This window comes from Chlorocebus sabaeus, chromosome 4, assembly GCF_047675955.1.
Source record: "Chlorocebus sabaeus isolate Y175 chromosome 4, mChlSab1.0.hap1, whole genome shotgun sequence".
Lineage (NCBI taxonomy): Eukaryota > Metazoa > Chordata > Mammalia > Primates > Cercopithecidae > Chlorocebus > Chlorocebus sabaeus.
In genome coordinates this window covers 25,497,851-25,524,832 of record NC_132907.1, presented here as the reverse complement: position 1 = coordinate 25,524,832, position 26,982 = coordinate 25,497,851, and the positions used below count along the sequence as shown (strand labels likewise).

General features: G+C 40.7%; 1 protein-coding gene across 2 annotated transcripts in view; it reads right to left on the bottom strand.

Annotated features, from left to right (window-relative positions):
* Positions 1-7,123: 7,123 nt before the first annotated feature.
* The window catches only part of LOC103222822 (survival motor neuron protein), a 30,264-nt gene continuing 10,405 nt past the window's right edge, over positions 7,124-26,982 (bottom strand). For both annotated transcript variants that reach the window (XM_007974733.3, XM_038010472.2), the window contains exons 2-9: positions 24,122-24,193; positions 21,548-21,667; positions 20,189-20,389; positions 19,880-20,032; positions 18,072-18,167; positions 16,330-16,440; positions 8,174-8,227; positions 7,124-7,701 (exon numbers count right to left, since the gene is read on the bottom strand). In XM_007974733.3, coding sequence (XP_007972924.1) covers positions 8,177-8,227; positions 16,330-16,440; positions 18,072-18,167; positions 19,880-20,032; positions 20,189-20,389; positions 21,548-21,667; positions 24,122-24,193 — 804 coding nt within the window. In that variant the 3' untranslated portion in view covers positions 7,124-7,701; positions 8,174-8,176. The remainder of the gene's footprint in view (positions 7,702-8,173; positions 8,228-16,329; positions 16,441-18,071; positions 18,168-19,879; positions 20,033-20,188; positions 20,390-21,547; positions 21,668-24,121; positions 24,194-26,982) is intronic.

Here is a 26,982-nt window from a genome sequence, read left to right as displayed (position 1 = left end):
GTCCACATGGGTAGAATCTCCTATATCCACAACTTATGACAACATTCCTTCTACCTTCTTGATCTAACTCCTTATTCTCAGGCTTCTTTTTTAACCATGACCCACAATTAATAAATTTTCCATCAAAACGCCATACACACATACATGCACACACATATGCGTATATACAACTGAAGTTCCACAAAACAAATCTTACTAAAATACAGCTATATCCGATGATTTTATTAATATCCAAATAAATGAAAATTCAGAAATACAAAGTTCCGTGAAAGAGTTGTTTATATGCACTGTCAACTGTTTGCTCATTCTTATGTTCTCTCCCTCCAGGATTTTACCTCCTCCATTCCACCAAAACAGCTCTTATGAGGGTCACCAATGAGCTCCACATTGCTAAATTCGTGAATACTTCTCAGTCCTCACTTTAGTTGACCCGTTAACAGCATTTGACCTATTGGTTTTCATATGGCCCATCATCCCCTCTTCCTAAAAACATTGCCTTCATTTGGCTTCCAGAGCATCCCTCTTGATTTTCCTAACTCACTGAGAGCTCCTTCTTAGTCTCCTGCACTGTTTCTCTTCATATGTGATCTCTAACCACTGAGAGAACCCCAGAGTTCTCCTCTGACGTCTTCTCTATTTGACTGCACTTCCTCAGCTATCTCCTGTAGTTGAATAGCTTTAAATTCTATATCTATACTAACTTCTACATTTCCACCTCTAGCCCAGACCTCTCCTCTGAACCATTTTTTAATTTTAATAATATAGATGGGGTCTCACTTTGTTGCCCAGTCTGGTCTTGAACTCCTGGGATTACATGATTCTCCTGCCTTGGCCTCCCCAACTGCTGAGATTACAGGCTTGAGGCACTGCACCTGGCCTGGACTCTTTATTCACATCCAAATTCTATTAATGGGCATCTCAATTTTCACGTTCAAAACCCAACTTCTTTCCTGCCACAAAAGTACTCCTTATGTAGACCTCCATCTCATTACATTCTGACTTTATTTTTCCAGATGCATAAGCCAAAAATCTTGGAGTTATACTTGACACACATCTTTCATACACCACATGTAATCAATCTACTGGAAAATCCTGGTGGCTCCACTTGGAAAATATACTCAGATCCAACCACTGCTACCCACACTGGCTCTAACTAGTCAGCCTGCTTCCTCCCTTGAAACCTATGGTGTATTTTCAACACAGCAATCAGAGGTCTCTTTGTGTAAGTCAGATCATGCTATAACCTGGGTTCAAAACCTTTCAACAATGGACTCCCAACTTAAAGTAAATGCTGAAGACCTTACTGTCGCTGACATATGGCCTGACCCTTGACTACCTCTTAGCTCCATCTCCTTAATCATTCCTCCCTAATTCCACTCCAGCCACGATTAACTCCTTGTTGTTCCCCAAACATGTTAAATACACTTGTATCTTAGGGCCTTTGTACTTGTTATCTCCCTCGTCTGGGATACTCTCCCTCTAGTTGTACCTAGAACAGCTGAATCATCGCATAATTGCTAAAAGGACAAGTGACAATGTGACAATGTTCTTTCATCTTTTATGCTTGTACACCAGAATTTACTTGAAAAAGTTTGTAAGGGGACAAGTATGGAAGACAGATATGTATACAAGGTAATGGGAAGGTAAAGATGATGTGAAAAATGAAAACCAATCCACTGAAAGTCATTCTAACTGGTATTTATAAATGTAAAAACAAAAATGTCTTGCTGTTATGTAACAAAGAATATAGCCATCATCTATCACTTCAACAAAACTATAAGCCCTGAAGTTTTCAAAAGTATTGCAGTTTGGACAGGTGTGGTGGCTCATCCCTGCAATCCCCAGCACTTTGGAAGGCAGGAAGATCACTTGAGGCCAGGTGTTCAAGGCCATCCTGGGCAACACAGTGAGACCCTATTCCTACAAAAAATAAAAATAAATGAAAAAACAAAAAGTATTGCATTTTGACCAAGTGAGTTCATGAAGAATAAAAATAATAAGGTAGAACATGGTAGAGATGCATTTGAAATCCAAAATCAGTATTTATAAGGTAGGTATGTTCCAGATTCATGCATACCGAACAGTTGCTTTCAAAGGATGTAATGCCTTTTAGGTATACATAAACATTCAAAACTGGGAAAATATGGGGAAAAAATTGGGTCTCCTATATTTGGATTCTCATTAAAATTGGTAGCAAAGTTGATTTTCGCCATCCCTTTATTCTTCTGTAAATCGTTTATAAAATGACTTGAGGTAGTTATGTACTATAAAGTTGCCACAAACATGCAAATTAGTGAATACTTAGCCATTGTTCCTAAGAGAAATACAGGGTTAGGTTCCTGTAAGCCTTTGGTGACATTTTCTTCAACTTACGAATACATAACCTTATTTTATATGTTTCTGTTTAAAGACACATTACTTAATAAATATAGACCTGGCAGGGTGGCTCATACCTGTAATCCCAGCACGTTGGGACGCCAAGGTGGACGGATCACTCGAGGTCAGGAGTTCAAGACCAGCCTGCCCAACATGATAAAACCCCACCTCTACAAAAATTAAGCCGGGTGCAGGGGTGGGCGCCTATAATCCCAGCTACTGGGAAGGCTGAGGCAGGAGAATCGTTTGAACCTGGGAGGAGGAGGTTGCAGTGAGCCAAGATTATGCCACAGAACTCCAGCCTGGGCGACAGAGTGAGACTCCATCTCAAAAAATATAATAAATAAATAAATAACTATTGATGACTCATCATCATCTAAGTCCCACTCAACAGTACTAAACTCATGCCAAAACAAAGGTTATCTAACATATGTATTCTCTAAGGCACCTCACAGCCCGCATGCGCCTCGAATACCATACTATATAGCACTTCAGTACAATGCTTGGGAATCACTTTGAACAGTAAAATCACAAACAGAAGGCACAAAAATGTGAAAAATGTAGAACTATATAAACTGCTTTCGGAAAGGACACTTGTTTATAGTAAGAAAGCTAAACAGAAAACATTGTTCAACCCCAGCTGGGAATATCTGGGTAAGGTTCTCAAATTTTTCACCTCTGTCTATGTCCATGAAAAACCATGAAACTGCCATGAGTATTGATGTTAGGTTACAAATAAATTTTAGCAAGTAGGTACCTTTACAAATACAGATTCCACAAATAATGAGAATTGACTGTAAATAAAATTTTATAAGCAAAAACTCTGAAAATAAAAACAAATACCTAAAATGGTAACGGAAAGACCATATAAACAAAAAATTGAAAGTTCTTAAACATATGAAAAGGTGCTGAACTTCACAATAAGATAAAAATTTATAAATATGAGATAATCGTTTTTATTCAATTGACAAAGATTCAAAGGTTTGATAAATTATTGGCTATTTTGTGGGAAACAAACTCTCCATGTTGGTATAAATATAAATTAATATAACCTCTACTGAGAACAATTTAGCAAACATTTATTAAAAATTTAAATGTAGGTCGGGTACGGTGGCTCACGGCTTAATCCCAGGACTTTGGGAGGCCGAGGCGAGCAGATCACAAGGTCAGGAGTTCGAGACCAGCCTGGCCAACATGGTGAAACCCTGTCTCTACCAAAATACAAAAATTAGCCAGGCATGGTGGCGTGCGCCTGTAATCCTAGCCACTCAGGAGGCTGAGACAGGAGGACTGCTTGAACCCGGGAGGTGGAGGTTGTGGTGAGCTGAGATCACGCCATTGCACTCCAGCCTGGGTAACAGAGCAAGACTCCATCTCAAAAAAAAAAAAAAAAAAAAAATTAAATGCAATATCCTCTTCAACACAGTAGTTCTAATTCTAGATACTTAATCCTAAAGATGCTAACTGTACTATTAAATAGCAAATGATTAGAAACAAATTAAACTCTCATCCACAAGAGCTCAATTCATTAAGCATGGCACATATCTATCTATAAGAATATCCTGTAAGTGCTTAAAAGAATAAGAGTTTTAAATACTGATATGGTGTGTTCTCTAAGATATATTGACAGAAAAGCACTTATCTATTAAAGAACATTGTATGAATTACCTCTAAAGATAAAAAATTTTAAAAGTTCAAAAAGGGTAATGATGATATATCATGATACAATTTAGTTTTTTTTTTTTTTTTTTTTTTTGCGATAGTCACTCAGTCACCCAGGCTGGAGTATAGTGGTGTGATCTTGGCTCACTACAACCTCCGCCTCCCGGGTTCAAGTGGTTCTCATGCCTCAGCCTCTCCAGTAGCTGGGATTACAGGCGTCCACCACCACGCTGAGCTAATTTTTTTTTTTTTGTATTTTTAGTAGAGATGGGGTTTCCACCATGTTGGCCAGGTTGGTCTCGAACTCCTGACCTCAGGTGATCCACTCACCTTGGCCTCTCAAAGTGCTGGGATTACAGGTATGAGCCACTGCGTCTACCCTTAATTACATGTTTTTAAAAATTCACAATAAATGTACACACAAACATTTTAAAAATCACAAAAGGGTACACTGTGAAAAGTGTACAGAAGGGCTGGGCATGGTGATTCATGCCTGTAATCCCAGCACTTTGGGAGCCCGAGGTGGGAGAATGGCTTGAACCCAGGAATTCCAGACCAGCTTGGGCAACATAGTGAGATCATGTTGCTACCAAAAAAAAAAAAAGTAGGCCAGGCGTGGTGGCTCACGCCTGTAATCCCAGTACTTGGGGAGGCCGAGGCGGGCGGATCACAAGGTCAGGAGATCGAGACCACGGTGAAACCCCATCTCCACTAAAAATACAAAAAATTAGCCGGGCGTGGTAGTAGGCGCCTGTAGTCCCAGCTACTTAGGAGGCTGAGGCAGGAGAATGGCGTGAACCTGGGAGGCGAAGCTTGCAGTGAGCCGAGATCACGCCACTGCACTCCAGCCTGGGGGACACAGCGAGACTCTGTCTCAAAAAGAAAAAGTGTACAGAAGCAGAGCTGCTCATTTTTTTGTTTGTTGCTTTAGTTTTGTTTTGTTTTGTTTTTTTGAGACAGGCTCTCAGTCTGTTGCCCAGGCTGAAGTCCAATGGTGTGAACATGGCTCATTACACAGCCTTAACCTCCTGTACTCAAGTGATCCTTTTGCCTCATCCTCTCCAATAGCTGGGACTACAGGTATGCAGCACCATGCCTTGCTAATTTTATTTTTTGTAGTCAGGGGTCTCGCTTTGTTGCTTACGCTGGTCTTGAACTCCTGGGCTCAAGTGATTCGCCCGTCTCGGCCTCCCAAAATGCTGGGATTACAGGTGTAAGCCTGGCCCAGAGTTGCTCTCAGTAACTTTTTTTTTTTTTTTGAGACGGAGTCTCGCTTTAGCCCAGGATTGAGCGCAGTGATGCTATCCTGGCTCACCACAACCTCCACCTCCCAGGTTCAAGCAATTCTCCTGCCTCAGCCTCCCGAGTAGCTGGGACTACAGGTGCTTGCCATCATGCCCGGCTAATTTTTGTATTTTTAGTAGAGACGGGGTTTTACTATGTTGGCCAGGCTGGTCTGGAACTCCTGACCTCAGGTGATCCGCCTGCCTTGGCCTCCCAAAGTGTTGGGATTACAGGTGTGAGCCACTGCGCCCAGCTGCTCTTAGTAACTTTTGGAATTTGATGTCTAAATTGAATCCATTATTTCAAACAACACAAGACTTAACTTCATAAAAACATTTTTAAAAACTTAACTCTGGGTCAGGCATAGTGGCTCACACTTGTAATCCCAGCACTTCGGGAGGCTGAGGCGGGTGGATCACCTGAGGTCAGGAGTTCGAGACCAACCTGGCCAACATGGCGAAATCCCATCTCTACTAAAAATACAAAAATTAGCCAGGCTTAGTGGCACATGCCTGTAGTCCCAGCTGTTCAGGAGGCTGAGGCAGGAGAATTGCTTGAACCTCAGAGGCAGAGGTTACAGTGAGCCGAAATCACGCCAGTACACTCCAGCTTGGGCGAGAGTGAGACTGTATCAAAAAACAATAAAAAAGTTAACTCTGTAGTTTATTTCTGTTAATGGCAACCCTGCAGAAAAACTAAACTTAGATGTCTCAAAGTAATCTCTGTCTGATCCCTTAATGAAGGATCTCTTCAAACACTGCAACTTGTGCCTGTCTTCTGAATGTAGGTACAGCTATGGCTGTAGAACAGACCATGTAATTTTCATCTAGATTCCTTACAACCACAAGGACAACTGTTACAGTTAAAGCCGGAGAACTAGCTCAGTTTTGACTTTATTACTAGGATAAGTCCAGCCAGGTAGTGTGGTGGCTTTGATGTTTTCTGTCTGTATCTAAGGGGGAAGTCGCTTCATTATTCGATATTAAGATAAATAGGGCCTAAAAAGTCCTAGGTCAAACACCATTATGATTAACTCAACTTTCAAAGCCATTTACCTAATGTAGTATTTATTAAGTCTTCTTCAAAATTTGCAAGAATTACAACTAATGCCTAACCTGTCATGATGAATTAAAGACTGATCCAACAATAACTGACATTTCTCTTCCATTTGCTCTCTTCTTTGACAATCCCACCAGTCTATGCTCTTAAGTTCATCCTTGACTTCCAAAAACTGCCAGATATTGTAGACACCATGAAGAATAAGATGCAGTACCTTTCCTCTAATGAAAGAGGAAATACAGATATAAACAATATATAAACAATAAACATAATATGTGAAAAGCTATGTATAGAAATAGGCCAGGCGCGGTGGCTCACGCCTGTAATCCCAGCATTTTGGGAGGCCGGGGTGGTCAGATCACTTGAGGTCAGGAGTTTGAAACCAGCGTGGCCAACATGGTGAAACTCCATCTCTACTAAAAATACAAAAAATGAGTGGGGTGTGGTGCCACATGCCTGTAATCCCAACTACTCACGTGGCTGAGGCACGAGAACCACTTGAACCTGGGCAGCAGAGGTTGCAGTGAGCTGAGACTGCGCCACTGCACTCCAGCCTGGGCAGCAGAGCGAGATTCTGTCTTAAAAATAAACAAAAATAAGAATATGTAAAGACATGAAAAATGTGATATTAAGTGGGAATACATATGCACATACACAAAATGCTATGGTGGCATCCATATCAAAATATGGGCCAAAGGGCAAAATAATATGCAAAAAATAAATACAATCACAGACACATAGCTAATTTTAAAAAAAATATTAAATATTTTTATTATATCCTTTTAAACATACAGAAGATAGAAAAAAACAGTACAATGAACAGCCATGTCCACCAGTTAGATTCTGTAACATTTTGCCACATATGCATCACATCACATTTTGTTAAACCATTTTAAACATTTTAAGACGTTCTAACACTTCATTCCTAAATGCTTAAGTATGTAAATTAAGACAGTCTTTTATAAACTACAACACCCTTCTCACAGCTCATAAAATTACCAATAATTATCCAGTATCATTCAAAATCTAATCCACATTCCAATTTTCTCAACTGCCTCACCACCGTGCTGGCCTCCCACCCCCAACCCAGTCTTTTACAGATGGTTTTTCAAAATAGGGCCCAATAAAATATTTCACATTGCATTTGGTTATTACATAACTTTTAATCTAGAAGAGTTACCCACTCCACTTCCTTTTTTCTTTCCCACACTGGTATTTTGAAGAAATGAGGCCAGTTATCTTCTATAACGCTTCACATTCCAGATCTGTCTGATCGTTTCTTTAGTGGTATCATTTAGTGCTGCTCTATGCCAGCATTTCCTGCAAATGAGAAATTAGAACCAGAGGCTTGACGAATTCCAGTTAAACCATGTCCTCTGTGGACACCAGTTAAACTTGACTAGAGCACTTCATATGTCAGAGTGTACAGTGCAGTATGCCTAGATTATCTCGTATCACAATAAAAAAACATGTCTGCTGATCTGCCTACTAGTCATATAAAATGGCATCATATCCTAAAGCTCTTTATTGTGAAAGTATGTTTATTCCACACAACCAACCAGTTAAGTATTTGGTGCAATGATACTTTGACACCATGAGAATTCTAGTAGGGATGTAGATTAACCTTTTATCTAATAATTTTGGCATCAAAATTCTTTAATATTGATTGTTTTACATTAACCTTTCAACTTTTTAACATTTCAACTTTTTAAATGTTCAAAAACATTTGTTTTCCACAAACCATAAAGTTTTACAAAAGTAAGATTCACTTTGATAATGTTGGCAGACTTACTCTTTAATTTAAGGAATGTGAGCACCTTCCTTCTTTTTGATTTTGTCTGAAACCCTGTAAGCAAAATAAAAGAAGTTAAAAAAAATAGCTATATAGATATAGATAGCTATATACAGATAGCTTTATATGGATGTTAATAAGCATTTTGTTTCACAAGACATTTTACTTATTTTATTCAACAAAATATGATCAGAAAATAAGTTGATAGTCTTTTAATCAACTTAAAAGTTTAAAAGTTATCCCAAGAAAACAACTATTAGGCTGCAGTTAAGGTTTCCTGGCAGTGGCTCATGCTTACAATCTCACGACTTTGGGAGGCTGAGGTAGGGGGATCACTTGAGACCCGGAGCTTCTCTTCTCTCTTTTCTCTTTTCTGGCTTCAATGCTTTCTATCTTTTCCTATATGTATACTAGCTTGCAGTGGCTTCCCACTTCATTACTAATCTACACCTAAGAGACCATAAGATGTATTGAAAGATTTGTTACTAATGAGTATCAAAGTTATAACCTATTTTGTGTTATTTCAACAACATTACTCTTAGTCATTTGCATTCTGCTTAGGTTTCTAAGACAAAAAGATAGAGGCTGACAGCTAGACTCAGAGCCTATCTCAACCACGTGGCTTCAGTAGAACAAAGGTTAAGAATTGCTAGCTTAAGGCAATGACATATTAAAAACACTTAAGGCCAGGCTCAGTGGTTCACGCCTGTAATCCCAACACTTTGGGAGGTGAGGCAGGCAAATCACGAGGTCAGGAGATTGAGACCATCCTGTCTAACCCGTGAAACCCCGTCTCTACTAAAAATACAGAAAATTAGCCATGCATGGTGGCACACACCTGTAGTTCCAGCTACTTGGGAGGCTGAGGCAGGAGAATCGCTTGAACCCGGGAGGCAGAGTTGCAGTGAGCTGAGATCACACCACTGCACTTCAGTCTGGGTGACAGAGCGAGACTCTGTCTCAAAAAAAGAAAACCACTTAAGTTGGGCCAGGGAATGGCTGGCTCCCACCTATAACTGCACCATTCTGAAAGGCCAGGGTGGGAGGATCACTTGAGTCCGGGAGTTCAAGACCAGCCTGGGCAACACAGGGAGACCTCATCTCTATTAAAAATTTAAAAAATCAGCTGGGCGTTGTGGCTTGTGCCTGTAGTCCCACCTACTCAGGAGGTTAAGGTGGGAAGGTCACTTGAGCCCGAGAAATTGAGGCTACAGTGAGCCACGACTGTGCTACTGTACTCCAGCCTGGGAGACAGAGTAAGACTCTGATTCTACTTTTTAAAAATGTAAAGAAAAAAATCCCTTTCTCAAAACAACAACAAAAAAACACACTAAAGCTGTTGGAAAACCTAACCATCAGCAGTGGCTTGTTCTTTTTGTTTGTTTAGAGACAGCATCTCTCTCTGTTGCCCAGGCTGGAGTGCAGTTCAGACAGAGTAGGGACAGGACTCAGTGTCTCCTTCCCCTACCCCGATCCCCACCAAGGACCTCTACTGCAAGCTGGTGCAGGGGAGGCCCCATGGCCAGCGGAGACCCCAACCAAACCATTTGGACCATGCACCACAAATCTTACTCAAGGGGCCATACCTACTGATTATGATGCCTTGGAGCTAAAATAAGCAGCTCCCATCATAAATCTCACTCAAGGGAGTTAGCTCTATCTCCAGCATACACACAAAGCCAGAGAAGGACCAATCCTTAACTTAGCTTCATTATAATACTAAAAATCACACCTGGGGTGGAGATGTAACATGCTAATGCGACATGCCAGGCATGAAGAAGCATGTTATGAAACTGCACAGATGCTAAAAGTTCCCTGCTTCTACATATGTAAAGTCACTCTTTTCCCACTGTAGCCTCTTAAAAACTGCCTTTCCAACTCCCTCCGGGGAGCCAGCCAGAAAACTCTCTCTCTCTTGTGCTGCCATCCCTATGCCTGGGCATATGGTCCAATAAAGCCTTATTTGGGAAAACTCCTTTGGCCTCACAATTTCTATTGCATTGAGAGCCGAAGAACCCATGGTCAGTAACACAATGTTGTATATCATAGCTCACTGCAGCCTTAAACTCTTGGGCTCATGCAATCCTCCTGCCTCAGCCTCCCAAATAGCCAGGATAACAGACGCATGCCACCGTGCCTAGCTAATTTTTAAAGAAAATGCTTGCAGACACAGGCTCTTACCATGTTGCCCAGGCAAGTCTCCAACTCCTGGCCTCAAGCAATCACCACATCTCGGCCTCCCAAAGCACTGGGATTACAGGCCTAAGCCACTGTGCCCAGCTGGCTTATTTTTTTAAATGATAAAAATTTCCAAGAGACAAAAATGCAGGCTCAGGAAAGTGGAATTTCCTAACACTGCTGAAGTTCATATGTTTATATTTTAATTAATTAACTTTAATGAATGCATATATGCAAAAAATATTTCTAAAAGTAAAGATCATTTCTCTAGTTAGCTAGAATTTGTGGCAAATATTTTGGAAAAGGCGCTGCCCAACAACTGCTGCTCAAACTCCGGTAAAAGAAACAGAAACATCTGGATGTTGTTGGTCAAGAGGCTCATGCTTGTAATCCCAGCACTTTGGGAGGCTGAGGTGGGTGGATCACTTGAGCTCAGGAGTTTGAGACCAGCCTGGACAACATGGTGAAACCCCATCTCTACAAAAAAAAAACCACAAAAATTGTAGGTGCGGTGGCTCACGCCCATAATTCCACCACTCTGGGAGGCCAAGGCAGGCAGATGACCTGAGATTGGGAGTTTGAGACCAGCCTGACCAACATGGAGAAACCCGGTCTCTACTAAAAATACAAAATTAGTCAGGCAAGATGGTGCATGCCTGTAATCCCAGCTACTCGGGGGGCTGATGCAGGAGAATGGCTTGAACCTGGGAGGTGGAAGTTGCGGTGAGCTGAGATTGCGCCATTGCACTCCAGCCTTGGCGACAAGAGCGAAACTCCGTTTCAAAAAAAAAAAAAAAAATTAGCCAGGTGTGGCACATGCCTGTAGTCCCAGCTACTCAGAAGGCTGAGGTGAGAGAATTGCTTGAGCCTAGAAGGCGGAGTTATAATTTTGGAGTGAGCCAAAATTATACCACTGCATTCCAGCCGGGATGACAGAGTGACACTGTCTCAAAAAAAAAAAAAAAAAAAAAAAAAGGTTCAGGCGCAGTGGCTCACGCCTGTATTCTAGCACTTTGGGAGGCCAAGCGGGGGCGATCATGAGGTCAAGAGATCAAGACCATCTGGCCAACATGGTGAAACCCCGACTCTACCAAAAATACAAAAATTAGCTGGGTGTGGTGGTGCATGCCTGTAGTCCCAGCTACTTGGGAGGCTGAGGCAGGAGAATCACTTGAACCCAGGAGGCAGAGATTGTGCCACTGCATTGCACTCCAGCCTGGCGACAGAGCAAGACTCTGTCTCAAAAAAAAAAAAAAGTCCTGACTTTTCAGTAAAAGTCAAAAGTCTACTGAAAAACCTACTAGGTTTTAATAACAGTTCTATCAAGCACCTGAAACAAGAATGTTTAAGTACAATTTAACTCTAATTTTTCATCCTTATCAACCTTCAAATCAACTATATTCTAACACATAAGTGCATTCATGTTTTTAAATTATTGCTAGAACCATCAATAATAAGATCCGTAACTATCTAGAGCTATGGTAAAATAGGCATTTTCAAATTGTACTGTTGGCAATGCATATAGGAATAAGAATTTTGGAAAGCCAGTTGTCAAAAATTTTGGAAAGCCAGTGTGTATCAAAAGCTATTAAAATGTTTATACTTTTTCACCTGATAATATTTCTTAGTCATAAGGAAATAATCTACAAAAAAACTTTATATATAAAAATGGTTATCTCATTATCAGAGTTAAACCTTGTTAATGTTCAACATTTGGCAAAATACCAACTTATTCTGAACCAAGTTTATTCTGAACCAGGCACTGTTCTAAAGGCCACAGATACAAGATACAAGGACTACAAGACAGACAAGGTCCCTGCTCTCACAGCACTTACATTCTACTAAACAGATAAAACAGGAAAGAAAAATTATATCAGAGAATGACAAATGCTACACAGAGAATCTAAGTGGGATAAAGTGACAGAGAATGAGGGGGTATCAGTTCCAGACTGAACAGGGAAGGTGAAATTTAAGATGATATCTGAATGGCAAGAAGCCAGACAAGTGAAATCTGAGGTAGCGTTTCCAGATGAAAGAACATGAGTGCCGAGGCCCTGAAGAAGCTCTAAACCTGGTATATAAGAGGAAGAAAAGAGGCCAGTGTTGCTGGAGCAGAGGAAGAGCGAGCATGAAATGAGATTTCATTTCTTTGCAAAAGTGCAAAGAAACTGGCAAGAAATACAACATGATATACTTTGCAAACCAGGGTAAAAGGTTTGGATTTTAACCCAAGTGTGACTGGAAGCTATTGGAAAATCTTTTAAAGGAAGAGGTGGGATCTACTTTACATTTTTAAAATATTACTCTAGCTTCTGTATGAAAAATAAATTTAGCAGGGTGAGACATGAGATTTGGGAACTACTGCAGTAAGGTAAGAGATTATGATGATATCCTATTATCCAGAAAATATAAAGAGCTATTAATACCCAACAATAAAGACAAACCCAATTTTAAAAAAGCCAAAAGACTTGAAAAGATATTTCTCCAAAGAAGATATATAAATGACCAGCAGCATCTTATGAAAAGATGCAACATCATTCAGCCATTAGGAAATGCAAATCGAAGCCACAGTAAGGTACCATTTCTCACCGAACTAGGATGGCTATAATTGGAGACAATAATAACTGCTGAAGAGAATGTGGAGAAAGAAGAACCTTTACGCACTGTTGGTGGGAATGTAAAATGGTACGGCCACTTCAGAAAACAGTTTCAAAGTTCCTCAAAGAGTTAAATACGGAGTTAGCCTAAGATCCAACAGTTACACTCCTAGTTGTATACCCAAGAGAACTGAAAACATGCCCATACAAAATTCTGCAAACAAACATCCCTAACAGCATTATTCATAATAACCCAAAGAGGAAACAACCCAAACACCTTTCTGGATAAAATGTTCTATGTCCATATGATGAAATATTACTCAGCAACAAAAGATACGAAGTACTGATATATGGCTTCAATATGGATGAACCTTGAGAAACTTACGCTAAGTAAAAGAATCCAGGTATAAATGCCCACATATTGTAGAATTCCATTTATATAAAATGTCCAGAATAGGCAAATCCAGAGAAAGTAAATTAGTGGTTCTCAGGAGTTGGGACGACAGGATATTAGGGAGTGAACTCTAATGGGTATGGGGTTTCTTTTTGGGTAATGAAAATGTTCTGGGCTGCGCATGGTGGGGAAGGGGCCTTGCTAAGCCCAGGAGTTTGAGGCTGCAGTGAGATATGATCATGCCACTGCATTCCAGTCTGTGTGACAGAGCAAGAGCCCACCTAAAAAAAAAAAAAAAAAAAAAAAAATGCCAGGTGTGGTGGCGGGTGCCTATTGTCCCACCTACTTGGGAAGCTTAGGCAGGAGAATGGCGTGAACCTGGGAGGCGGAGCTTGCAGTGAGCCAAGATTGCGCCACTGCACTCCAGCCTGGGCGACAGAGCAAGACTCTGTCTCAAAAAACAAAACAAAACAAACACCAAAAAACAAAACCAGCACAAACAAATGTTCATAGCAACATTATTCATTATAGCCCAAAAATAAAAACAACCTAAATGTCCATGAACTGATGAATGGATAAAACGTGATATAACCAAACAATGGAATATTCAGCAATAAGAAGGAATGCAGTACTGATGCATGCTACAGCATGGATGAATCTTGAAAATAGTAAGCTAAGTGAAAGAAGCCAGACACAAAAGACCACATACCGTATACTTCCGTTTATATATAATATCTAAAATAGACAAATTCATAGAGACAGAAAGCGTACTGACTACCTAGGGGTGGGGAAAATGAAGGTAACAGGGTTTCTTTTTGGGGTCATGAAAATGTTCTAAAATTGTAGTGATGGTTGCATAACTGTGAAAACCAAAACTGCTGACTTGTATATTTTATTTTATTTTATTTTTTGAGACGGAGTCTCGCTCTGTCGCCCAGGGTGGAGTGCAGTGGCGTAATCTCGGCTCACTGCAAGCTCCACCTCCTGGGTTCACACCATTCTCCTGCCTCAGCCTCCCGAGTAGCTGGGACAAAAGGCACCCGCCACCATGCCTGGCTAATTTTTTTTGTATATTTAGTAGAGATGATACTTTCACTGTATTAGCTAGGATGGTCTTGATCTCCTGACCTCGTGATCTGCCTGCCTTGGCCCCCCAAAGTGCTGGGATTACAGGTGTGAGCCACTGCGCCCAGCCAACTTGTATATTTTCAAAGGTAAACTACACACCATGTGAATTATATCTCAAGAAAGCTATTTAGAACATCAATTATACCAATACTTTATATTTACATTATATATTTTTTCTTCAACTATTTCATAATTTAAAAAGCATAAAAGCTTAGAGTATTGCAGTCATAACTGATCTCAAAACAAATTACAAGCTGTTGATTTGTTACTTTTTGGTCATTAAAATGAGGAATTCATGATATATACAAATATACCAAGGTTATACAACAACAACTGACGAGTGACTTTTTTTTCCCCCTCAAATTCTCACTCTGTTGGCCAGGCTAGAATGCAGCAGTGTGATCTCGGCTCACTGCAGCCTCTGCCTCCCAGGTTCAAGTGATTCTCCTGCCTCAGCCTCCCAAGTAGCTGGGATTATAGCTGCCCGCCACCACATTGGGCTAATTTTGTGTATTTAGTAGAGATGGGGTGTCACCATGTTGTCCAGGCTGGTCTTGAACTCCTAACCTCAAGAGATCCACCTGCCTCGACCTCCCAAAGTACTGGGATTATAGGTGTGAGCCACTGCGCCAGGACTTTTTCTTTTTTTGAGATGGAGTGGTACTCTGTCACCAAGGGTAGAGTGCAGTGGCACAATCTCAACTCACCGCAACCTCTGCCTCCCTGGTTCAAGCAATTTTCCTGCCACAGCCTCCCAAGTAGCTGGGATTACAGGCATGTGCCACCAAGCCCAGCTAAATTTTTTTTGGTATTTTTAGTAGAGACGGGGTTTCATCATGCTGGCCAGGCTGGTCTTGAACTCCTGATCTCAAGTGATCTGCCCGCCTCGGCCTCACAAAGTGTTGGGATTATAGACATGAGCCACTATGCCCGGCCTTAACTTTTGAATAAGAATATTAAAGGGGGCACACACACATGATACATTTAAAAACGTACACCTTTAAGTCAGTTGTTTCTTCTATATTAATTTACCAAAAATTCAAGTGCTTATAATATCACATCATAATTTTAGCAGGGCACATGAGCTTCCTTTTAAAAATAATTTTAAATGTTTTGACTAAAATACAATAGAACATGTCTGTAGGAGACTAATGGATAAAGTGACAAGTTTGAAGCCATACTCCCCAAAGTTCAATGTGGTACATATTACCCCAGATCTTTGTGCATAAGAAGAATTTCATTTTTCTTGGGAGGCCGAGGCAGGTGGATCACGAGGTCAGGAGATCGAGACCATCCTGGCTAACACGGTCAAACCCTGTCTCTACTAAAAAATACAAAAAATTAGCCGGGTGTGGTGGTGGGCACCTGTAGTCCCAGCTACTTGGGAGGCTGAGGCAGGAGACTGGCATGAACCCGGGAGGCAGAGCTTGCAGTGAGCCAAGATCGTGCCACTGCATTCCAGCCTGGGCAACAGAGCAAGACTCCGTCTCAAAATAAATAAATAAATAAATAAAAATTTCATTTTTCTTTTATGAAAAATTATCCCATCTTTTCCATTCCCGTACAATCAATTTCAAATCAAAGCAGAGATTAAAACGTTATTTACAAAAAGTATAACTTCAATTCAAAAATGTATAATCAAAATAATCTAACAGCAGCATGAAAGCTTTTAAAAATTAACTACAATTATACTTAGGGACAATGCAAGAGTAATTTAAGCTTCAGACAGATAGTTGTACTTTATTATTATTTTTTTTAGGAATATAAAGAGAAAAGCAAGTAGTATTTTATAAATTTACAAAACAAAGTCACATAACTACAAAAAAATGGTCAGGAAAAGATTCTGAGTGATTACTTACCATATAATAGCCAGTGTGATAGCCACTCATGTACCACGAAATTAACATACTTCCCAAAGCATCAGCATCTTCAAGAGAATCTGGACATATGGGAGGTGGTGGGGGAATTATCTGGAGACAGAAAAAGATGTTATTTATATCCAGTAAACAAAAAAGTAAAGTCTGGAGATTCATATTATACAGTGAATGCTGGATATTAATTGTATCTTTGCTTAGATCATCTCCTACTTAAATTTCTTTTTTTTCCCCCTAAACAAAGACGAGGTCTTGCTATGCTGCCCAGACTGGTCTCAAACTCCTGAGCTCAAGTGATCCTCCTGCCTTGGCCTTCTAAAGTGCTGGGATTACAGGCATAAGCCACTGTACCTGGCCTTAAATTTCTTAATATAGCTAGCATTTGGAGAAAGCCAACCAATAACAACAAAAGACCAACAAAATTGAATTTAACAAGGATCAAAAGACAGTGACATAAAAATTTAAACATTTTGATTTAGACTATATATCTGTTCCACTATGAAGCTATGAGTAAAAAAAAGTCAAGCATAAATACTTTCATGCTTTTCCTTAATACACACACACACAGACACACACACACACACACACACAGCTCACATACCATTTCTTTTTTTTTTTTGAGGCGGAGTCTTCACTCTGTCGCCCAGGCTGGAGTGCAGTGGCACCATCTCGGCTCACTGCAAGCTCCGCTCCCGGGTTCGTGCCATTCTCCTGCCTCAGCCTCCCGAGTAGCTGGGACTACAGGCGCCCGCCACCGTGCCCGGCTAATTTTTTTGTATTTTAGTAGAGACGGGGTTTCACCGTGTTAGCCAGGATGGTCTCGATCTCCTGACCTCGTGATCCGCCCGCCTCGGCCTCCCAAAGTGCAGGGATTACAGGCATGAGCCACCGGCGCCCGGCCTCACATACCATTTCAAGGGCCATTTTAAGCAAACGTCTTGGGTAGAACATCTGTCCTAACCCCATCCCAATACACAGTATGCCAAAGAGTATCGTTGTATCTATTGTTAATACCTAAAAATCTAACATTAGAAACCCAGTTTACAGCTGGGTGCGGTAGATCACGCCTATAATCCCAGCACTTTGGGAGGCCAAGGCGGGCGGATCACCTAAGGTCAGGAGTTCAAGACCAGTCTGGCCAACATGATGAAACCCCATTTCTACTAATAACACAAAAATTAGCCGGGCATGGTGGCAGGAGCCTGTAATCCCAGCTACTCGGGAGGTTGAGGCAGGAGAATTGCCTGAAACCAGGAGGCGGAGGTTGCAGTGAGCCGAGATCATACCACTGCACTCCAGCCTGGGCAACAAGGGCAAAACTCTGCCTCAAAAAAAAAAAAAAAAAAAGAAAGAAAGAAAGAAAAAGAAATCCAGTTTACATCAGAAGCTAACACCTCCAACTACACCTAGAAGGGCAAACACTAATCCCTTACATATGGTATAATTAAATCCCTTCTAACAGGAACTACCTCCCTATAGACTAGATACCAACTTCTGCCAGGAAAGCAGCAGGCAACCTAGAGCTTAGAGTTGGGACTACAAGAGCACTGCATTTGGGTAACAGAAAGGCATTAAAAACAAAAAAACCCCAGAGGTTTAGTTCAAATTTCTACCCATTAGAATCTGGCTTAAGGGATGGTCTACAATGACATTTTCCGATCCTCTATTCTGCTAATTATCAAATTGTATATGAAAGCAAAATCTAATCTATACTCTTTTTTACTTACTGGTGGTCCAGAAGGAAATGGAGGCATCCAGCATGATAGTAAGTGGGGTGGTGGTGGCGGCGGTGGTGGTGGTGGGCCATTGAATTTTAGACCTGGCTATAAGGAATATTTCAAATGAAAATTAACTTACCAATTTCAATATGACAGGACTAAAAAGGACTCAAAACGAAAGGATAAAAATAATTACCCAGAATATTTGTATTATACATAGCAAAAAGATTAAGTGAAATTTCATGTACCAAATCCTGAAGTCAGACTCATAAGTCAAATGACAACCTCTGGATTTTTCTCATTTCCCTTCTATGTGGACATTAAGGAAGTAAAACAAAATAAGAGTGGTAATTACCTAATAAATCAGAAGATGGTCTATTCAGCAAAATTATTTCAATCATAAAAGACTATATCTCGAATTTCATTAACTAAATGGTATAATGTTTTTATGAAAGCCTGTTTAGCTATATATGCTAACTTAGAGCACGTATTGTGAAAACTAGCAAATCTCTCACCTTATAAAAATCAGCCCCCTGAGACCAATGAAGCATGATATATATATTCTAAGAGGGTACATCATTTTAGAGTCAAGAAACTATAATATAATGTAAGCCTCAATAAGAACATTATCACAGAAAATCTTAAAACTTTTGATGAGTCATGCTTGATTTTTAAAAATGAGTGCCTAGGCCGGGCGCCTGTAATCCTAGCATTTTGGAAGGCCAAGGTGGGGAGATCACTTGAGGTCAGGAGTTCAAGAGCAGCCTGGCCAACATGGTGAAACCCCATCTCTACTAAAAATACAAAATTAGCCGGGTGCAGTGGCGGATGCCTTTAATCTCAGCTACTTAGGAGGCTGAGGCAGGAGAATTGCTTGAACCCAGGAGGTGGAAGTTTCAGTGAGCCGAGATGGCGCCACTGCACTCCAGCCTGAGCAACAGAGCAAAATTCCATCTTAAAAAAAAAAACAAAATTTGCCTAAATACCATCCCCTCCATGGAAGAAATCACTGCTTTACACAAAAGAACTAGAAAGGGACAAGCCCTTAGGTTCCATGACGTAATCTAACCTATAGTAAAATCTTTTTAGAGTTGATTTCTGTTACTTATAACCAAAAGGACCATAAATGAAAACAATATTTACATTTGAACTCTACAAAACAATTTGAGAGCGCCTCAGGATTTTATCTGTATTAGATGTAAATAAAGTGTTCTTATTCAGCTAATGATACATTATTATTACACCTTCTTTTTTCTTTGAGACGGAGTCTCATTCTGTTGCCCAGGTTGGAGTGCAGCGGCACAATCTTGACTCAGTGCAAGCTCTGCCTCCCGGGTTCACGCCATTCTCCTGCCTCAGTCTCCCGAGTAGCTGGGACTACAGGTGTCTGCCACCATGCCTGGCTAATTTTTTTGTATTTTTACTAAAGATGGGGTTTCACCGTGTTAGCCAGGATGGTCTCCATCTCCTGACCTCGTGATCCGCCTGGCTTGGCCTTCCAAAGTACTGGGATTACAGGCATGAGCCACCGCATCTAGCCCACTATTATACTTTCTAACTTAAATAAGTGTGCTAATTATCAGTCTAATACCTAATACTCCACAAAAGTAACCAGATAAATCTTTCATATAAAGCATTGTTGCATCCACTGCAGTGTCTTTTTTAAAAAATTATTTTGCATCATCTTATTTCCTTTTCAAAAAATTCTTGTGTATTTAAGCTACAAAAATTTCATGGGAGAGCTACAAATTACTTAACAGAGAGGTTATATGTCCCGATATTAACATTTTCTGGAAAACCTTTCATAGAAGGTTTACCTTTCCTGGTCCAAGTCTTGGCCCTGGCATGGGAGGTGGTGGAGGGAGAAAAGAGTTCCATGGAGCAGATTTGGACTTGATGTTATCTGATTTACTTCCAGGAGACCTGGAGTTCTCACTTTCATCTGTTGAAACTTGGCTTTCATTTTCATTCTTTAAAAAGAAAAAATATGCAGGTTTTTGTTATAAGGGTGTCATTAAGAAAAAATAAATGCCTCAGTGGATCAAACTGACAACTATATATACTGTTTAACAGTTTCTCATCTAGTCTCTGCTTCAAGAAATTGAATTTTTTTTTTGTATCCTTACCTCTTGAGCATTCTGTTCTATATTATTAGCTACTTCAGAGATTGGGGAAAGTAGATCGGACAGATTTTGCTCCTCTCTATTTCCATATCCAGTGTAAACCACAACACAGGTTTCTCTCTTAAAATCAACCGAAGCAATGGTAGCTGGGTAAATGCAACCGTCTTCTGACCAAATGGCAGAACATTTGTCCCCAACTTTCCACTACAAAAGAAATCAAAGATATATACATGCACACATTTCTTTTGAAGAGGGCAAACTAACATCTTGTTTGGATCAGTGTGGAGGCAAAGGATAGAGGGTAGAGACTTGGAAGGCAAAATAATGTAATGAGAATGGCTTGGGGTCTAAATACATAAATCTGAATTCCAACTCTCTCGCTTTTATAATCATGTACAAGTTTCTGAATCTCTTTGAGTCTTAGTTTCCCCATCTTATTAGATGGCTATAATATAAGCTACCTCCCATATTTGTGGTGAACAGCAGGAGGGAGAGAAAATGCATATGGTGACCAGCACTCTGGACTGGCCTAGACCAACTGTTCATCAACTGTCAGCTCTCTTCCCCTTGGTAATGATGAAACTAAAGTTGGCTCAAAAGACACCAAAATATTCAGCTTTCAGGACTACTGTTTTTAACTAGTAGAAATAATCCACCTAGACGTCTGGGTTCCTTGGAATTAATAGTTTTAGGGTTTTTGAAGAAAAAGGGGAAAAAAGATCTCTCTCTCAGCTTAAGATGTAAAACACTGCCAATTCAGCTTACGGCTCTTGGGTGCTCCTCCCAAACGGCACCTTTTCCCTGCCTTCTACTCACAAATGGAACACATGTCCTGATTTTAGCATTTATCATTCCCATCTAATTCTTTATACTTTCTTTTTTTTTTTGAGACGGAGTCTTGCTCTGTCACCCAGGCTAGAGTGCGGTGGCCGGATCTCTGCTCACTGCAAGCTCCGCCTCCCGGGTTTACGCCATTCTCCTGCCTCAGCCTCCCGAGTAGCTGGGACTACAGGCGCCCGCCACCTCGCCTGGCTAGTTTTTTGTATTGTTTTAGTAGAGACGGGGTTTCACCATGTTAGCCAGGATGGTCTCGATCTCCTGACCTCGTGATCCGCCCGTCTCGGCCTCCCAAAGTGCTGGGATTACAGGCTTGAGCCACCGCGCCTGGCCTAATTCTTTATACTTTCATGACTAACATGCATGTTCCTAAATAACAGAAAATTTAATAGTTGTTTTTGAAGTTGTGTAATTATATGTCAACATAAACACCGTACTAATCACTTAAGTTAAAGACATTTTACACTATTAAATAAGGACTAATGAGACATCCTACGAAGTTAAATCTCAACATTTTAAAATAACCTGTTTTAAGGGAGCTGCAGTATTCTTCTTTTGGCTTTTATTCTTCTTAGAAGGTTTTCTTTTAGGTGTGGTTTTTGGTTTACCTGAAGTTTCACAAATGTCACCATTCTTTAGAGCATGCTATGAAAATAGGAATAAAAATGTACATGTTACAGGGTGGTGCATAGAATAAAAGTCACAACACAACAAAGTTAGCACTATAAGCTAGTCTCAAGGCTCCATCACCTCAGAAAGCATCTATTTCCTCTTTTGCCCACTACGTACACTATAAAAACTGCTCTTAAAGGCATCATACATCTGATTATCAGCTCTAAAGACCCTTTTAATCAAATCTCCTTCCTCTCAACCTCTCTGTAACATTAGACCGTTAATTATCTTTCTTCCGGATATTCATGGCCCCTTGGATGTCATGGCAACGTAGAGCCCCAATGGTTTCATTACTTCTGATCAAGCCTTAGATTTAGGCATTCCCAATAAGAGCTGGCCATCCTTCTTTACTTGCTTAAGGCCATCTTTTTTTTTTTTTTTTTTTAAACACAGAGTCTCACTCTGTCACCAGCCTGGAGTGCAGTCGCGCTGATCTCAGCTCACTGCAATCTCTGCCTCCCGGATTCAAGCAATTTCCCTGCCTCAGCCTCCTGAGTAGCTGGGATTACAGGTGTGTACCACCATGCCCAGCTAATTTTTGTATTTTTAGTAAAGACGGGGTTTCACCATGTTGGCCAGGTTGGTCTTGAACTCCTGACCTCGTGGTTTGCTCACCTTGGCCTCCCAAAGTGCTTGGATTACAGGCATGAGCCACCGCACCCAGCTAAGGCCATCTATTCTTATTACTTTAGTTACAACAGTCTGCAAACACACTTATGAAGCTATTAACCTAGCTCTGACTGTTCTCAATCTAACATTTCCAATGATCAATTTCACATCTTAATTCATACCTCAAACTCAACCTCAACTTAATTCATATTCAACCTCAACTTAATTCAAACTCAATCTCAACTTAATTCATACTCAAACTCACTACTAAAACTATCGTTTTTCCGCATCAGTTCTTTTCCTCCTTTACTCAGATTACATCTCCCTGAAATACAACCAACCCACCCCACACTGAGCCCCATTTCAATCTCTATTTTATAGAACTCTCTTGGTAATTCTTCTTTAGTTGATTTCTAGTTTCATTGTATACTGGAAAGCACATTTAAAAATCTAGGCCGGGTGCAGTGGCTCATGCCTGTAATCCCAGCACTCTGGGAGGTCAAGGCGGAGGGATCTTTTAAACTCAGGAGTTCCAGGTCAGCCTGGGCAAGAGGGGGAGACTGTATCTCTACAAAGAAAACAAAAATGAGCTGAGTGTGATGGCACACACCTGTGGTCCCAACTACTCAGGAAGCTGAGGTAGGAGGATTGTTTGAGCTCATGAGTTGAAGGCTCCAATGAGGCATGATCACGCCACTACCCACTCTAGCCTGGGTGACACGGCAAGACCCGATCTCAAAAAAAAAAAAAAAATCTAGAAATCAGTTACAAAGGTGACATAGAGGTCTGATCCTTAGCTCACGTTACAACAGTAACTATGAGAAAGACATGAACTCTCTATGCTTGGTACTCTTTATACACTGTATGAGTATATGCCCTGTTCAAGGTAGCCTGGACTATTGATGACCCTTATTTAGTTCTCAGTAAGACTAAACATCTCAGAGAGTGGAGAAGGTGATGATGTTGGCCAACTGTATAAGTGTCTTGAGACACAGAACCATACTACTCTTCCTAAAACAACTGTATATTCCTACCCAATAGGAACACTTGACTTGATACCCAACTTACAGGATTTGGGATGATTAGATTAATTTAATATATGCAAAGCACACAGAGTACTGTCAGCATGCTACAAGTATTAATTGCCATACTAATGCTATTGATCTTCATCATTATTTTATTAAATGCTTCTTAAATGTTTAAAATTATAATTCAGGTTGTCCTTTTCCTATTAATCTCAATTAGAGGACTTCTATAGTTTGGTATAATGTAAAAATACTAAAAGGAATACACTTTTTGTTTGTTTTCTGAGATGGAGTCTCACTCTATCCCCCAGGCTGGAGTGCAGTGGTGCGATCTTGGTTCACTGCAACCTCTGCCTCCCAGGTTCAAGCGATTCTCCTGCCTCAGTGTCCCAAGCAGCTGGGATTACAGGCACGTGCCACCACGCTTGGCTAATTTTTGTATTTTCATTAAAGATGGGGTTTCACCATGTTGGCCAGGGTAGTCTCGAACTCCTGACCTCAGGTGATCCACCCGCCTTGGCTTCTCAAAGTGCTGAGATTACAGGAGTGAGCCACCATACCCAGGTAGGAATAAATATTTTAAATTTTATTTAAATTGCCTCCATAAAAAGGATGACATATATAGGCTATCAACTTCTAAAAGAAGATATCACCTGATTTAACTAACTCATATTACCATCTTCAAAATGAAAACTGAGTAACATGTACTTTAACACTTTACTGTACGTTATCAATTCCTTTCCAAATGAATAACAACAGAAAATAAGAAAACGACTAAGTAAGCATTTCATACCTTAAATGAAGCCACAGCTTTATCATATGCTTTTATCAATGCTGTATCATCCCAAATGTCAGAATCATCGCTCTGGAAAGCGTAAGAAATAAAAACAACTCATGTTCAGATAGGTTTAATCAGGAAATGTATATTAGTACCAACAGTCATCTTAATCTACACATAACCAAATTACACTGAAAATGAGTATTTAAAATCCTAAATAAAGCCACAGGAAACTTACCTGCTTAGAGGTTATGTGACTTTACTTCAAAAGCTGGACATAGGTAAATGTTCTAAGAATGAATGCCATAAAGTGAATGCCCCTACAATTTAATTCCTATCCACAGACCATGAGTAGATTTGTTCAAGGCCAGCCACACTTATTTCAATTAAGATCAGATAAAACTTGACTTCATCTAGACTATGGGAAAGCTGTTCTGACATCAGAACCTATGATCCAAAGAATATTTTTTCTTTTGAAATTATGTTTCCAGATTATAAGGATACAAAATTGTTCTTAGTGACTAACCAATTTTCATTTTATTTTTATTATTATTTTTTACTTCCATTTCCCTTTCCTGCTTTCCTGGTACCAGTTTTCTTTCTTTCTTTTCCTTTGTTTCTTTCTTCTCTCCCTCCCTCCTTCCTTTCTTCACTTCTCTCTCTCTGCCTTTTTTCTCCCCTCAAATTCCTGTGTTCAAACGACCCTCCACTCAGCCCACTGAGTAGTTGGGAATATAGGTGCATGCCACCATGCCTGGCTAGTTTTTAAAATTTTTTGTAGAGATGGGGTCTCACCATCTTAGCCAAGCTGGTCTTGAACTCCTAGGCTCAAGTCATTCTCCAGCCTCGCTCGGCTTCCCAAGTGTGGGAATTACAGGCATGAGCCACCGCACCTAGAAATATTTTTGTCCAGACATGGTGGCTCATGCCTGTAATCCTAGCTAATTGGGAGGCTGAGGCAGGAGAATTACATGAGCCCAGTTGTTGGAGGTTGCAGTAAGCAATGATCTTCCCATTGCCCTCTAGCCTGGGTGACAGAGCAAGACCCTGTCTAACAACAACGACGATGACAAAAAAAAATAATAAATAATTTTTTAGCACTACTAGCACTGTGCAAGTCACTGAGAGATATATAGAAACATGTTACTGCTCAGTTATGATCTAACTAGGGATTTAAAACTATCACACAAAACAAAAAACAATATAAAACAAATCTGAACAAATATCAAAATGTGAAATACAAACAGTATTTTAATTAAAAAGGAAAGAAACTAATGTATACTGAAAGATCATATGCAGGAAACCAACCTAAGAAATAAAAATCACTCACACCTGTAATCCCAGCACTTTGGGTGGCCGAGGTGGGTGGATCACGAGGTCAGGAGTTCGAGACCAGCCTGGCCAACATGGTGAAACCCTGTCTCTACTAAAAATACAAAAATTAGCTGGACATGGTAGCACACGCCTGTAATCCCAGGTACTTCGGAGGCAGAGGCAGGAGAATCACTTGAACCTGGGAGGCAGAGGTTGCAGTGAGCCAAGATCACGCCACTGCTCTCCAGCCTGAAAGACATAGCGAGACTCTGTCTCAACAAACAAACAGAACAAAACAAAACAAAACAAAACAAAAAAACCAACAGGATTTAGGCTGGGCACAGTGTCTTGTAATCCCAGCATTTTGGGAGGCCAAGGCAGGTGAATTGCTTGAGTTCAGGAGTTCGAGACCAGCCTAGGCAACAGGGTAAGAACCTTGTGTCTACTAAAAATACAAAAATTTTGGACAGGTATGGTGGCTCACACCTGTAACTGCAGCACTTTGGGAGGTCAAGGCAGGCAGATCACGAGGTCAGGAGTTCAAGATCAGCATGGCCAACAAGGTGAAACCTCATCTCTACTAAAACTACAAAAATAAGCTGGCGTGGTGGCAGGCACCTGTAATCCCAGCTGCTCAGGAGGCTGAGGCAGGAGAATTGCTTGAACCCAGGCGGCAGAGATTGCACTGAGCCGAGATTGTGCCACTGCACTCCAGCCTGGGCGACAGAGTGAGATCTGTCTCAAAACAAACAAACAAAAAACAAATTTAGCTGGGCATGGTGGCACATGCCTGTAGTCCCAGCCACCTGCATGGCTGAGGCGAGAGAGTCACTTGAGCCCAGGAAGTCAAGGATGCAGTGAGTGGAGATGGCGCTGCTGCACTCCAGCCTGGGTAACAAATTGAGACTCTGGGGTGGGGGAAAGAAAAAAACCAAAAAACCAATAGGATTTGCACAGGTAGACAAAATAGAACGCATTCCAAGTAAGAGCATGAACAAGGACGATAAAAAAGGCATGGAAGCAAAAATAAACACACTATAAGAATTTACTTATGTGAGGCCGGGCACAGTGGCTAATGCCTGTAATCTCAGTACTTTGGGAGACTAAGGCAGGTGGATCACGAGGTCAGGAGATCGAGACCATCCCGGCCTGGCTAACACGGTGAAACCCTGTCTCTACTAAAAATACAAAAAATTAGCAGGGTGTGGTGGTGGGCATCTGTAGTTTTGGGGAGCTATTTGGGAGGCTGAGGCAAGAGAATGATGTGAACCCAGGAGGCGGAGCTTAGAGTGAGCCGAGATCGTGCCACTGCACTCCAGTCTAGGCAACAGAGCAAGACTGTCTCAAAAAAAAAAAAAAAAAAAAAAAAAAAAAATTTACTTATGTGAGGTAACTAAAATAGTCAAATTTATAGAATTAGAAAGAATGATGATTACCATGGGCTAAGTGGAAGGAGAAATGGGGATTTGCTAATGGGTAGAGTTTCAGGTTGTAAGATGAAAAAGTTCCGAAGATCTATTGCACAACAACATGAACATACTTAATGTTACTGAACTACATAC